This window comes from Synchiropus splendidus, chromosome 2, assembly GCF_027744825.2.
Source record: "Synchiropus splendidus isolate RoL2022-P1 chromosome 2, RoL_Sspl_1.0, whole genome shotgun sequence".
In the NCBI taxonomy this organism is placed as follows: Eukaryota; Metazoa; Chordata; class Actinopteri; order Syngnathiformes; family Callionymidae; genus Synchiropus; species Synchiropus splendidus.
This window is the reverse complement of record NC_071335.1, coordinates 16,503,621-16,516,930: the sequence shown is the minus strand read 5'-3', so window position 1 is coordinate 16,516,930 and position 13,310 is coordinate 16,503,621. Positions and strand designations below refer to the sequence as shown.

The 13,310-nt window shown below is 47.4% G+C and overlaps 2 protein-coding genes and 1 long non-coding RNA gene across 4 annotated transcripts; 2 read left to right on the top strand and 1 right to left on the bottom strand.

Moving 5' to 3' along the window:
- Positions 1 to 208: 208 nt before the first annotated feature.
- LOC128753957 (NLR family CARD domain-containing protein 3-like) lies at positions 209 to 5,868 on the top strand. 2 transcript variants are annotated; one of them, XM_053856208.1, is made up of 11 exons: positions 209 to 403; positions 773 to 881; positions 1,039 to 1,152; positions 1,290 to 1,347; positions 1,489 to 1,678; positions 1,824 to 3,603; positions 3,692 to 3,865; positions 4,268 to 4,441; positions 4,518 to 4,691; positions 4,857 to 4,903; positions 5,144 to 5,868. In XM_053856208.1, the coding sequence occupies exons 1-11, from the start codon at positions 367 to 369 to the stop codon at positions 5,680 to 5,682; spliced, it is 3,396 nt and encodes a 1,131-aa protein (XP_053712183.1). In that variant the 5' UTR covers positions 209 to 366; the 3' UTR covers positions 5,683 to 5,868. The 2 variants fall into 2 exon arrangements, with proteins under 2 accessions (XP_053712183.1, XP_053712184.1); XM_053856209.1 differs by lacking the exons at positions 209 to 403; positions 773 to 881 and having other exon boundaries at positions 1,038 to 1,127.
- Positions 5,869 to 6,061: 193 nt separating this feature from the next.
- On the top strand, positions 6,062 to 6,809 carry LOC128754002 (uncharacterized). Its single transcript, XR_008413893.1, has 3 exons — positions 6,062 to 6,294; positions 6,485 to 6,595; positions 6,725 to 6,809. It is a non-coding gene; the product is annotated as an uncharacterized LOC128754002 (long non-coding RNA).
- A 113-nt stretch (positions 6,810 to 6,922) lies between these two features.
- Positions 6,923 to 13,048, bottom strand: LOC128753958 (NLR family CARD domain-containing protein 3-like). The gene is made up of 11 exons (XM_053856211.1): positions 12,861 to 13,048; positions 11,952 to 12,048; positions 11,747 to 11,863; positions 11,475 to 11,541; positions 11,138 to 11,324; positions 9,211 to 10,990; positions 8,972 to 9,145; positions 8,644 to 8,817; positions 8,386 to 8,559; positions 8,115 to 8,161; positions 6,923 to 7,818 (listed from the first exon to the last, which is right to left on the bottom strand). Exons 1-11 carry the CDS (start codon positions 12,895 to 12,897, stop codon positions 7,283 to 7,285), a joined length of 3,390 nt encoding a protein of 1,129 aa, XP_053712186.1. The 5' UTR covers positions 12,898 to 13,048; the 3' UTR covers positions 6,923 to 7,282.
- Positions 13,049 to 13,310: the final 262 nt, after the last annotated feature.

Below are 13,310 nucleotides of genomic sequence, written 5' to 3'. Positions count from 1 at the left end.
AAAAAGGTAAATAAAAGCGACAATAAAGAAGAACATTGAGCCGCCAGCAAATATAATACATACATAATACATTTTCACTGTCAAACACTTGTTGATCAAATCATCAGGGAAACAGCACATACAAAAATCCCCGTGACGACCACACCTTTAGCAGGCTCTATGAGTTCCCGGCACCACAGAGAATGTGGTTCAACTGGAACACTTCAGATCAAAACTCACTGAATTATGAGCAGCTTCCAGAGTTCCTGCAGGAACGACATTTGTTTGTTTGTTCTCCTAAACTGTGACCAGCATCATCTTCAATTCGACAACAACGCCAAAGAATCCACGGTTGGGGTGAGATCCCAGCGTTGAAGAAGCTCCAACATGGACAAGAGAATGCTGAGAGGAGACTTGCTCACAGGTCAGTGACTAAGTCTTGGTGCTGAGGTCGAAGTGTAAACTCCAAATAATCCATATGACAGAAATAAGAGGAAGTGACGTGAATTTCGGATGAATAAGAAAAGAGGTTTTTCGTGCAGAACAGATGAATCACACTCTTCCTCATGCTGGTGAAGGGCTGACGAGACTGACCCCGTGAGGTGGGGGTGCTCACAATTGGTGCTGCCAGTCAGAGAGGTGCTTGTGAGAAAGCTACTAAGGGGTGGGACGTCTGTGTTTCTTGCTCTATACGACTCTATACGACCTCACAAACACTGTAGAATCACGTCAACCAGGGAGGGAGGGAGCTTATATTTCAGAATCTCATGAGACCTGTTGTGTTTGTGTCAAGGTGAAGGTGAAAGTGAAGTCTCTGCTGAGACTCGGGGCAAAGAGCAGGGAGAACCCACCTCTGTACGTCCTCAGTGTGAGAACCATGATGACCAGACCAGTCCTCAGAGGTGAGATGAGGACCACCAAGACTGTGCTCCACGTCACAGCACCAATCTGTCCTGCAGTCAATTCTGTCAATGCAGTGACTCACTACACCAACAGTCTGAGGACATGAAGTTGAGAAGAACATGATGGAGAAAGACATGACAGTTGTGTTTTCATCAGGATCAATCAGGAGGGAACAGAGGAGTCTGGACTCGGCTGTGTGTCTCTGAAAAGTGACCAGTCCATGTACATTGGCATTGACTTCAAAGGTGAATTAAAGGCTTTAGAGGACAGGTGAGATAAACCGTCTCCAGGTTCATGTTCTTCTTGCAGTGTCTGGACATCTGGATGGAACCTTCTCCTCACTGATGTTCAGGACCTTTAACACGATAAGAACTCAGTGACTTTCAAAACTATGTACTTCTTCCCAGAGTGGATCAACATATCTCAGAGCATCAGCATATGTCACATCTAGACTCCATACGGCAGGTATGAAATGAAGTGAAGTGAAGGCACCATCTCCTCAGGCACTCTTGAACTGAATCACAGAACAGAAACAATGTTTCTGGTCTTTGAGTTTCTGGAGATGATCCACGATCACTCTGACTTCCTCCTCTATGAATCCTCCAGCGGTTGGAGAAGAAGTTCCTCAGGTACGTGGGGAGAGTCTGGATGACTCTCAGCGCAGATGAGCCAGAACCCCCAGAGACTATGGAGTCTGAGGAACAATGGAGGAGCATCAGTGAGGAGTTCTTGAAGATAACAGTTCTCCTCCTGATGGACATGGGGGAAGAGGATCTGGCTGAGCGACTCCGATGCAGTAAGAAGACTAAAACACCTCTAACATGGTGAAGATGAAGGGCATGTGTGCATGATGTGTCCATTTAAAGTAGAAGAACCAGAAACTGAAGCAGAAGATCGTCCTCCAGAATCTTCTGACTGATGTGACTTCTCTCTTCACTCAGGAAGTCGTGCTGCTGAGTCTGGACGTCAGCTGAAGAAGAGACTGCAGAAGAAATTCCAAAATGTGTCTGAGGGGGTCCCTAAAGCAGGAAACTCTGTCCCTCTGAATCAGATCTACACAGAGCTCTACATCACTGAGGGGGGCACAGACCAGGTCAACCAGGAGCATGAGGTCCGACAGATCGAAGCAACAACCAAGAACCAGACCAGAGCAGAAACAACCATCAGACCAGAAGACCTCTTCAGAAGGTCACCTGACAGAGAGTCACCAATCAGGAGCCTGCTGACGAAGGGCGTCGCAGGCATTGGGAAGACCCTCCTGACCCAGAAGCTGACTCTGGACTGGGCTGAAGACAAAGCCCACCAGAACTTCCTGTTCATGTTTCCATTCACCTTCAGAGAGCTTAACCTGCTGAAAGAAAAGAAGTTGAGTTTGGTGGAACTTGTTCACCTCCTCTTCCCAGAAACCAAAGAATCAGGACTCAGCAGCTTTGATGGAGTCCAGGTCCTGTTCATCCTGGATGGTCTGGACGAGTGTCGACTCCCTCTGGATTTCAACAGTGGGGTCCTAACACAAGCTAGAGAGTCCACCTCAGTGGACGTCCTGTTGACCAACCTCATCAAGGGGAACCTGCTTCCCTCAGCTCGCCTCTGGATCACCTCACGACCTGCAGCAGCCAATCAGATCCCTCCTGAGTGTGTGGACATGGTCACAGAGGTCAGAGGGTTCACCGACCTTCAGAAGGAGGAGTACTTCAGGAAGAGGTTCAGAGATGAAGAGCAGACCACCATCATCTCTCACATCAGGAGATCACAAAGCCTCTACATCATGTGTCACATCCCCATCTTCTGCTGGATCACTGCCACAGTTCTGGAGGACATGTTGAAGAGCAGAGAGACCAGAGAGCTGCCCAAGACCCTGACGGAGATGTACATCCACTTCCTGGTGGTTCAGGCCAAAGTCAAGAAGCTCAAGTACCATGGAGGAGCTGGGACAGACGAGGTTTGGACTCCTGAGACCAGGGAGATGATTAAGTCTCTGGGAAAACTGGCTTTTGAACAGTTGCAGAGAGGAAACTTGATCTTCTATGAATCAGACCTCACAGAGTGTGACATCAACGTCAGAGCTGCTTCAGTTTACTCTGGAGTGTTCACACAGATCTTCAGGGAGGAGACAGGACTTTACCAGGATAAGGTCTTCTGCTTTGTCCACCTGAGCCTTCAGGAGTTTCTAGCTGCTCTGCATGTCCACCTGACCTTCACCATTTCTGGAATCAACCTGCTGGACCCTCAAGCTCCTCCACAGTCTGAGGTCAAACTTGATCTCCAACACTTCTACCAGACAGCTGTGGTCCAGACCCTGGAGAGTCCAAATGGACACCTGGACTTGCTCCTGCGCTTCCTCCTGGGTCTTTCACTGAAGACCAACCAGAAACTCCTGCAAGGATTTTTGGGGATGACAAGAAGAAGATCCTGGTCTAATAAGAACACATCAAAGATCATCAAGGAGACATTATGTGAGAATGTGTCTCCAGAAGGAGCCATTAACCTGTTCCACTGTCTTAGTGAGCTGAGGGTCACTTCCCTAGTGGAGAAGATCCAACAGCAGCTGAAATCAGGAGGTCTTTCTAGACGTCTGTCTCCCGCTCACTGGTCTGCTGTGGCCTTCATCCTCCTGTCCTCTGAAGAACATCTGGATGTGTTTGACCTGAGCAAATACTCTGCTTCGGAGGATGTTTTTCTGAGACTGCAGCCTGTGGTCAGAGCTTCAAACAAAGTCTTGTAGGTGGATCAAACCTGAAACATCTCAACTGAGCTGAATTACACATCAACATACCACATTTGTTTGATTCCTGTCTCCATTTATCAGGCTGAGAAGCGGTGGACTGTCAGAGAGAAGTTGTCCACCTCTGTCCTCAGTCCTCAGCTCCCCGTCCTCCAGTCTGACACACCTGGACCTGAGTGACAACCAGCTGCAGGATTCAGGAGTGAAGCTCCTGTGTGCTGGACTGGAGAGTCCACACTGTCACCTGGAGACTCTGAGGTCAGAACACAAGTTGTTAAAAATGTCTGACAGTCTCTTGCAGGCCCCCAAAGTCATCCAAATATCTCCACAACTTGCTGTGGTGCTCTTGCTTTCTATCATTACTTCAGACTGAAGATATTCTCTACAAGTTTTTCCATCGTTGCTTTCATGTTGTGTTGTTCATAATGTAAATTTTCTAATAAGACACAAGTGTTCCCAGTTCCTTCAACGTTGACAAATAAATGTCTTGCTGCGGAGAAGTCATGATGTTTATCGCAATGTTCTCTGCCAGTGAGTCACAAACAGATGTGATTGTTTATTGTTGGAGTTTGACCGGACCAAAGAAGAAAGAACCAGACGTGTGTTTTTATCTGAGTGAAGAGAAGATGGACTTCTTGATGACACTGCTCTCTTTCTCAGGTTGAGACTCTGTGGACTGTCAGAGAGCAGTTGTTCACCTCTGGCCTCAGTCCTCAGCTCTCCGTCCTCCAGGCTGACACACCTGGACCTGAGGGACAACCAGCTGCAGGATTCAGGAGCAAAGCTCCTGTGTGCTGGACTGGAGAGTCCACACTGTCACCTGGAGACTCTCAGGTCAGTCCTGCTCCACATGTGGACTGCATCCATGATGTTCTAAAACACTGAGTGAAGGATGTTTCCTTGATGACAGTCTGTCAGGGTGTCTGATCTCAGAGGAAGGCTGTGCTTCTCTGGCCTCAGCTCTGAGATCCAACCCCTCCCATTTGAGAGAGCTGGACCTCAGCTACAATCATCCAGGAGGACCAGGACTGGAGCAGCTGACTGCTGGAGTGGAGAGACCAGACTGGAGGCTGGAGATTCTCAGGTATGGACAGTTTGATCAAGTAGCCTCTCTGATTAATCATCTGAACAGGGTTGTTTCCATGGCTCCATGGCATGTTCTCTTGCTGGAGACCAGTGGAAGCATGGAGGAGACAAATGGCCTGTCTGTGTGTCCCACTGACACTTGGTTGTGTGTTTCTTCCCCCAGGGTGAACCACGGTGGACAGAAGAGGTTAAGACCTGGTCTGCTCAAGTGTAAGTCTGATGTCATTGGCAAGATGAGAACTTTACACCATGTCCAGATGGACACTAGTCAAGTGCTGTGGAGCCCTCACACTCAGGAGAGAAGGAGTTAACTCAGTCAAACGTGTTTTGAAACTCTGTTCATGAAACATTTGACCAAACTAGCAGAGTCATCTCACTTGTTATTCATCTTGAACTTGAAGAGGAGGTCACTTCCTTGACAAGCCTCAGCATGTGTCTTCTCTCCATCAGATGTCTGTCAGCTCACACTGGACCCAGACACTGCTCACCAACGCCTCCTACTGTCTAACAACGACAGGACAGTGGGACAAGGAAGCCAAGACCAAAACTATCCAGAACATCCCGACAGGTTTCACAAATATCATCAGCTGCTTTGTAGAGATGCTCTGCGTGGTCGCTGTTACTGGGAGGTGGAGTGGAGAGGAGGAATTTATATCTCAGTGACTTACAGAAGAAACAGTGGAGATGCCGAGTATCTGTTTGGAGACAACGATCAGTCCTGGAGTCTGAACTGCTGTGATGGAGGATATTTTGCTTCTCACAATGGTGACTTCACAGCGATCGAGTCCAGCTCTGTCTCTAAGAGAGTCGGAGTGTTTGTGGATTGTACAGCAGGAACCTTGTCCTTCTACAGAGTCTCCACTGATGCTTGGATCCACCTCCACACCTTCTTCACCTCCTTCTCTCGACCACTCTACCCAGGATTTACTCTCTATCAGTCTGATTCTTCTGTGACTCTATGCGACCTGAATGAGTCAGCAGCTGTGTAGAGTGGACATGTGCTTGTTCGACATACCATGTGGGTGGCGTTGTCTTGCTATCACAACAGACCACTGAAGCGCAGACACACTGAAACGACTTGGAGACGCTGGGGTGGACGAGGAGGCCAACTAATAACTGCACTTCACTCACAGCTACATAACTGTCATTTTTTGTGAAATTCAAAGTTTGCTTAAACGTATTAAACTTGTTTTTGTGATCGGCTTCTCCATTGAGTGTGTTCTTATCGACGGCACAAGTTAAAAAACCTGCAGCCACTATGTCATGTCACAGCAATGACATCACAAAGATGTTGAATCTTCATCTTTGTTTGAAGGAAAGACCTGACCACAGCAGTCTGTGTCTTCTGATGCAGTTTGTGTCTCAGGCTGCGTTTACACGCCAGAGGCCGGTTTCAAAGGTAGTACATTTCTGAACATGGATAGAATGAAATAAAGATCCAACTCCGCGCACACTGTCAGACTGAGTGGGGAGATGCGCCTGGATATAGACAAGTGAACACTGCATGTGCAGGGTGTGAAGAGATTGAAAATGGACGACAAACCTTTTGCAAAGCTTATGGATCCTGGAACACAGCACCACCTATGTGTCTGAGTCTGCGGGTGAGACTCCTGTGGTCGTGAATTTTCTGAGTTGGTTCTAGCAAATGCACTGTCACTTCACAGAACCCCAGAGAGATCCATGCCATGAGTTACAGCAGATATGGAGAACAAAATTATTGCCAGCATTATATATGTATTAGTCAGCAGTGTGATGGTGTGTGAGGTGTGGTAATAACTTGTAATGTTACAGCTAAATGAAGGAGCCCTGGGGATTTTGGAGTCGTAACGCTGAAGAAGAACAACATGTCGGTGACTCATGGGTCAAAGACCAATTTGCTTTCGAATCAAAGAACATCTGAAGGTGAAAATGTCCTGCAGTTTTCATTGCAGCCACAAGAGGGCGATTTAGATAGCTATTTCATAAATTACTCGCGTTTGTCTCACTTTTTATACGAGTGTTTCATGTAGGCTAAAATATTGGTACGTTTAGATTACATGGATGACAAGCACAGACGAGGATGGAAATACACCCGATGAACATGGACGATGAAGACGGCTGAAACAGTCGACTAAAGGTAGATCTTTCCACCATCAGTGTTTTCAGAAGCTCAAGTGTGGTGTGGACCAAACATCTTGATCACTTGAGATCGTTTGAGAAGCACAACAGAAGAGCCGATCACAAACAAGCTTTAATAGCTGTTGGAAACTTTGAATTTCTCAAAAAAAAGACAATATTAAGTTCATCAAAGCAGCAAATATAATGACAAAGCAGCTCAGCACAAAGAAAATGAAGCTAAGCGTTGAGACAACACTTGCTGAGGTCATCATGTGTTTCCAATCACAAGTGACGTATGAGCAGCTCAGCACTGCCGTCCTCCACACCAGCGTCTTTCACTTTGCTCCCTGTGATATTGTTGATCTTAGGTGGTTTATTTGGAGGCTATCACTGCGCCATCGACAGCCCTGTCATGTGCAATACATTGTTTACAGTGGTGTCTCATGGACAGCAGAACAAACATATTCTAACATGGAAAACAGCATGCACACACTACACAGCAGCTGCCCAGGTCAAGTCACACAGAGTCACGGAAGACTCAGGGCAATGTGAGAAGCCTGGGTACAGTCGCTGAGTGAAGGAGGTGAAGAAGGTGTGGAGGTGGTCCCGCGCGTCGAAGGAGACCCTGTAGAAGGACACAGATCCAGCTGCACAGTCCACAAACACTCCAACTCTCTTAGAGACAGAGCTGGACCGGATCACCGTTTCCTTTCCATTGTGAGAGACGAAATAACCACCATGAGAGCAGTCCAGACTCCAGGACTGATCGTTGTCTCCAAACAGACACTCGGCATCTCTTCTGTTTCTCCTGTAAGTCACTGAGATCCGGACTCTTCCTCTCCACTCCACCTCCCAGTAACATCGACCAATGAGAACCTCTCGACACATCAGCTGCTCACACTCGATAAACCTGTCGGGATGTTCTGGATACTCCTGGTCTTCTCTGACGTGTCTCACTCTCTTGTGGTTGTCGGACAGTAGGAGGCGCTGGTGGGCAGTGTCTGGGTCCAGTGTGAGAGGAGAGACATCTGGTGGAGAGTAGACACGTGATGAAGCTTCTCTTCAAGTAGAAATGGAGCAGTAGCGTCCCCTATAGTCTCAAAGTGGCAGTTGAACTTCAAGAAGATAAATGAGTTTGTTTTTTTCACACACACACACACACACACACACACACACACACACACACACACATATATATATATATATATATATATATATATGCGAACATAAAACTGTTTTGTTTTGTTTTGAATGCATAGTATTGTTGATGTTGCTGTCGATGAAAATTTTACAGTTCTCATCAAGCCAATGACATCCAACTTACACTTGAGCAGACTGCGTCTTAACCTCTGTTTTCCACTGTGGTCCACCCTGGAGGAAGAAAGACAGACAATGATTTGTGGTCAGTGGGACAAAATAAATAGGCGTCTCCTTCCTGCTTCCACTGGTGTCCAGAGTGAGAACATCTCATGAAGAAACAACGAGAGTTTGGTAAATTGTGCTCTATTCAGATGGTGAGCCTAAGCAGCTCAAATGTTTGTTCTGAACGTCTCAGTGGAGCTCAGTCAGTCTGAGCTCTGCTGCTCTGTCCATACCTGAGAGTCTCCAGCCTCCAGTCTGGTCTCTCCACTCCAGCAGACAGCTGCTCCAGTCCTGGTCCTCCTGGATTATTGTAGCTGAGGTCCAGCTCTCTCAGATGGGAGGGGTTGGATCTCAGAGCTGAGGCCAGAGAAGCACAGCCTTCCTCTGAGATCAGACACCCTGACAGACTGTCATCAAGGAAACATCCTTCACTCAGTGTTTCAGAACATCATGGATGCAGTAGAACAGTCCACATGCGGAGCAGGACTGACCTGAGAGTCTCCAGGTGACAGTGTGGACTCTCCAGTCCAGCACACAGGAGCTTCACTCCTGAATCCTGCAGCTGGTTGTCCCTCAGGTCCAGGTGTGTCAGACTGGAGGACGGAGAGCTGAGGACTGAGGACAGAGACGGGCAACTGCTCTCTGACAGGCCACAGAGTCTCAACCTGAGAAAGAGAGCAATGTCATCAATGTGTTTATGAATACGTGTTATAGATTAATGAATATACAATGATGGAGACACTATGTGACATGGTCTTCAGTCTGATGTCACCATAGAAACCGGGATAGTCATAGGTTTTATACAACTTGTGCTCTGACCTCAGAGTTTCCAGGTGACAGTGTGGACTCTCCAGTCCAGCACACAGGAGCTTCGCTCCTGAATCCTGCAGCTGGTTGTCACTCAGGTCCAGGTGTGTCAGCCTGGAGGACGGGGAGCTGAGGACTGAGGACAGAAGTGGACAACTTCTCTCTGACAGTCCACAGCTTCTCAGCCTGATAAATGGAGACAGGTTTGTAATTCAGTATTAGATGAGATGTTTCAGGTTTGATCCACTTACAGAACATTGTTTGAAGCTCTGACCACAGGCTGCAGTCTCAGAAAAACATCCTCTGACGCAGAGTATTGGCTCAGGTCAAACACGTCCCTCTGTTCCTCAGAGGACAGGAGGATGAAGGCCAGAGCAGACCACTGAGCGGGAGACAGACGTCTGGAGAGACGTCCTGATTTCAGCTGCTGTTGGATCTTCTCCACCAGAGACGTGACATTTAACTCGTTCAGACAGTGGAACAGGTTGATGGTTCTCTCTGGAGACACATCCTCACTTATCTTCTTCTTGATGAGCTCTGATATGTTCTTGTTTGTCCAGGAGCTACTTCCTGTCTGTGTCAACAAACCTCTCAGAAGATTCTGATTGGTCTTCAGTGAAAGACCCAGGAGGAAGCGCAGGAACAAGTCCAGGTGTCCATTAGGACTCTCCAGGGCCTGGACCACAGCTGACTGGTAGAACTGTTTCAGACCAGGTTTTACCTCAGTCTCTGAGGGATTTTGAAGGTCCAGCAGGTTGACCCCAGATTTGCTGAAGGTCAGGTGGACGTGAAGGGCAGCCAGGAACTCTTGAAGACTTATGTGGGCAAAGCAGAAGACCTTGTTCTGGTACAGTCCTGTCTCCTCCCTGAAGATCTGTGTGAACACTCCTGAGTAAACTGAAGCAGCTGTGCTATCAATGCCACACTCTGTGAGGTCTGATTCATTGAAGATCAAGTTTCCTCTCTGCAGCTGCTCAAAAGCCAGTTTTCCCAGAGACTTAATCATCTCCCCGGTCTCAGGAGTCCAGACCTCGTCTGTCCCAGCTCCTCCATGGTACTTGAGCTTCTTGACTTTGGCCTGAACCACCAGGAAGTGGATGTACATCTCCGTCAGGGTCTTGGGCAGCTCTCTGGTCTCTCTGCTCTTCAACATGTCCTCCAGAACTGTGGCAGTGATCCAGCAGAAGATGGGGATGTGACACATGATGTAGAGGCTTCGTGATCTCCTGATGTGAGAGATGATGGTGGTCTGCTCTTCATCTCTGAACCTCTTCCTGAAGTACTCCTCCTTCTGAAGGTCGGTGAACCCTCTGATCTCTGTGACCATGTCCACACACTCAGGAGGGATCTGATTGGCTGCTGCAGGTCGTGAGGTGATCCAGAGGCGAGCTGAGGGAAGCAGGTTCCCCCTGATGAGGTTGGTCAACAGGATGTCCACTGAGGTGGACTCTGTAGCGTCTGTCAGGACCCGACTGTTGAAGTCCAGAAGGAGTCGACACTCATCCAGACCGTCCAGGATGAACAGAACCTGGACTCCTTCAAAGCTGCTGAGTCCTGATTCTTTGGCCTCAGGAAAGAAGAGATGAACAAGTTCAACCAAACTCAACTTCTTCTCTTTCAGTCGGTTCAGCTCTCTGAAGGTGAATGGAAACATGAGCTGGAAGTTGTGGTGGGCTTTGTCTTCAGCCCAGTCCAGAGTCAGCTTCTGGATCAGGAGGGTCATCCCACTGCCTGCGACGCCCTTCGTCAGCAGGCTCCTGATTGGTCGTTCTGTTTCATCTGCACATCTGAAGAAGTCTTCTTGTTTGATGGTTGTTTCTGCTCTGGTCTGGTTCTTGGTTGTTGCTTCGATCTGTCGGACCTCATGCTCCTGGTTGACCTGGTCTGTGCCCCCCTCAGTGATGTAGAGCTCTGTGTAGATCTGATTCAGGGGGACAGAGTTTCCTGCTTTAGGGACCCCCTCAGACACACTGTGGAACTTCTTTTGCAGCCTCTTCTTCAGTCGACGTCCACAATCAGCAGCATGACTTCCTGAATGAAGAGAGAAGTCACATCAATCAGAAGATTCGAGTGTGATGCTGCTTCAGTTTCTGGTTCTTCTACTGTAGATGGACACACAGAGCTGATGCACAACTGTTCTTCATCTTCATCATTTTGGAAGCGATTTTTTTTTCTTACTGCTCCACAGACGTTCGGCCAGGTCCTCCTCCTCCATGTCCTTCAGGAAATGAACAGCAATCCTCAGAATTTCCTCCATGATGCTATTCCCTTTCCCTTCTTTCTCAGCCTCTGGAGGTTCTGGGTCACCTGGCCTCAGAAGCCTCCAGACTCTGTCTACATAGCCAAGGAACTTCTCCTCCAGCCGCTGGAGCAGAATCATAAGAGAAGACAGTCAGATAGTGGGTCGTAACCAGAAACACAAAGACCACAAACTTTGGAAAGTTGGATTTAAAGTAAATGTGAGTGAATAGAAGGAACTTCTCTGCTGAGAACATTGACGTGTTCATGTTCATACCGTCCGGGTGGACTCCAGATGTGAGAGATGTTGTTGACTGAGATGCTCTGAGACGTGGTGATCCACTCTGAGAAGAAGTGATTAGGCCTGTTAGTCACAACTGTGAACGTTTGAGGTTCAGAATTGAGGCTTCATCGCTCCCTGCTGGTGAGGTGAATCACTGCATTGTGTAGAGAGCAGAAGTCAGATGTCCTGGTGAAGAGGAATTTGATCTCTGATTCTATTATATGAGTCTATTTGGACCTGAGAATCTCCCACTTGGACACACTCACCTCAGACCTGAAGACTCCGCTCCTCCTCTGAAGTCAATCGGTCTACTCATCGAGTGATCGCTCTTCAAAGACACACAGCTTTGCCCAGGTCCAGGTGGCTCTGGCTGCAGCTTGGGTCTTCAAAACATAAGTTGCAGTGAGAATGATGATGGAGGAGGGATTGGAGCTCTGACATGGTTTACACTCTTGATGGTCTTCATCTCACCTCCAAGGACTGGTCTGGTCATCATAGTCCCCACACCAAGGTTGTTTAGATGGGGGATCTCCCTCTTCTCTGCCCCTAGTCTCAGCAGAGTCTTCACCTTCACACAAACAAAACAAGTGTCACAAGATCTTCAATCATCAAAGAATCGTCTTCTATTGTCCAGTGCTCAGCTGAGGTTGGATCGCGGGGGCAGCACCCACACAGCAAAGTAGCCCACACGTTCCTCTCTCCAAAAACCTCCCTTATGTTGCAAAATTTTCTTAACAAATTGCTTAAAAAGAGAAAGTGACCAACCGAAGTCACAGCTTTCTCTTTGGACGCTTTTGGTCGAGGGTTTGAAAATCCCCGAGATAAAATGTTTCAGTCTCAAAAAAAGGGACGTGTCATCCTGCCACATTGGTAATGGAGCTGAGTGATGTACCATCACATGCTGGAAAGGGTGACGTTAATCCATAAACCTGCGTTTATGAACATTCAGTTGTTCATTCCTCTTCCGTGACATTCACTGTAATGAGCACAGGGTTGAATTAACCAGTGAGCTTGTTTGCCGGCCATGCAGAGCTGCCATGTTAGGGCAGGGGTTAGATGAGGGGGTGCTGAAAAGAGGGGCTCTTTTCCTCCTCAGACAGGGGTTCATTTCTTGACTTTGCTCGTCTGGGTATTGATTTTTTTGATTTAAGTGCCATCCATATTTCTGACATCCCTCTCATCTTCTTTTTGCAAGTTTATGTGGGTACGCTGCGAAAACTACACGTCTGGACTCGACACCGTCCTGCCAGAATTTAACTAATTTAATTTGTCCATAAGTCTGAATAAATTACAATGGTGTGATCAACTCTTTTCATTTGGCATCTATGTCTAAAATGTGCTACTGGCACTGAGAATCTAGTTGTATTATAAGTCACTGACCTGTGAGCAAGTCTCCTCTCTTCAGTCTCTGGTCCATATTGAAGTTAAGCTCAGTTCTTCTGGACCCAATATGTTGCAGATCAACTCTGAAGTTAGTCTCAATCCTGAGTGTTTCATTCCAGTTGGTGACTGAGGAGATTTGACAATCTGACTGTGCCTTTTATGACAGTGTGTTGACAGACCACAAAGTGACACGTAGCAGATGCACAATAAAACAGTTTAATGATGAACCAAACACTGCATCAAAACGAAAGTCATGAAGTCACCAGGAAATGCAGAAAATGTTCTTTGTTTCGTGACGTTTCACTCTGGCTTTAGAGAATCCATAAGCCCTTAATGACCAACCATGACCCAAGTCAGGAAACATAAAATAACCTTGTTCATTTTAATATATATTCAAAGATAAATTGGACTCTGAACTTTGATGAGTTTATAATAGTTTAATGATTC

Bases quoted from the DNA above. Each gene is read 5' to 3' on its own strand.
- LOC128753958 (XM_053856211.1), bottom strand. From the start codon at position 12,897: ATGGACCAGAGACTGAAGAGAGGAGACTTGCTCACAG. The intron at 12,049-12,860 runs GTCAGTGACTTA...GTTTGTGTGAAG, and splicing joins GAGAGGAGACTTGCTCACAG to GTGAAGACTCTGCTGAGACT. The intron at 8,818-8,971 runs GTCAGAGCACAA...TCTCTTTCTCAG, and splicing joins TGTCACCTGGAAACTCTGAG to GTTGAGACTCTGTGGCCTGT.
- LOC128753957 (XM_053856208.1), top strand. From the start codon at position 367: ATGGACAAGAGAATGCTGAGAGGAGACTTGCTCACAG. The intron at 3,604-3,691 runs GTAGGTGGATCA...TCCATTTATCAG, and splicing joins AGAGCTTCAAACAAAGTCTT to GCTGAGAAGCGGTGGACTGT. The intron at 4,904-5,143 runs GTAAGTCTGATG...TCTCTCCATCAG, and splicing joins AAGACCTGGTCTGCTCAAGT to ATGTCTGTCAGCTCACACTG.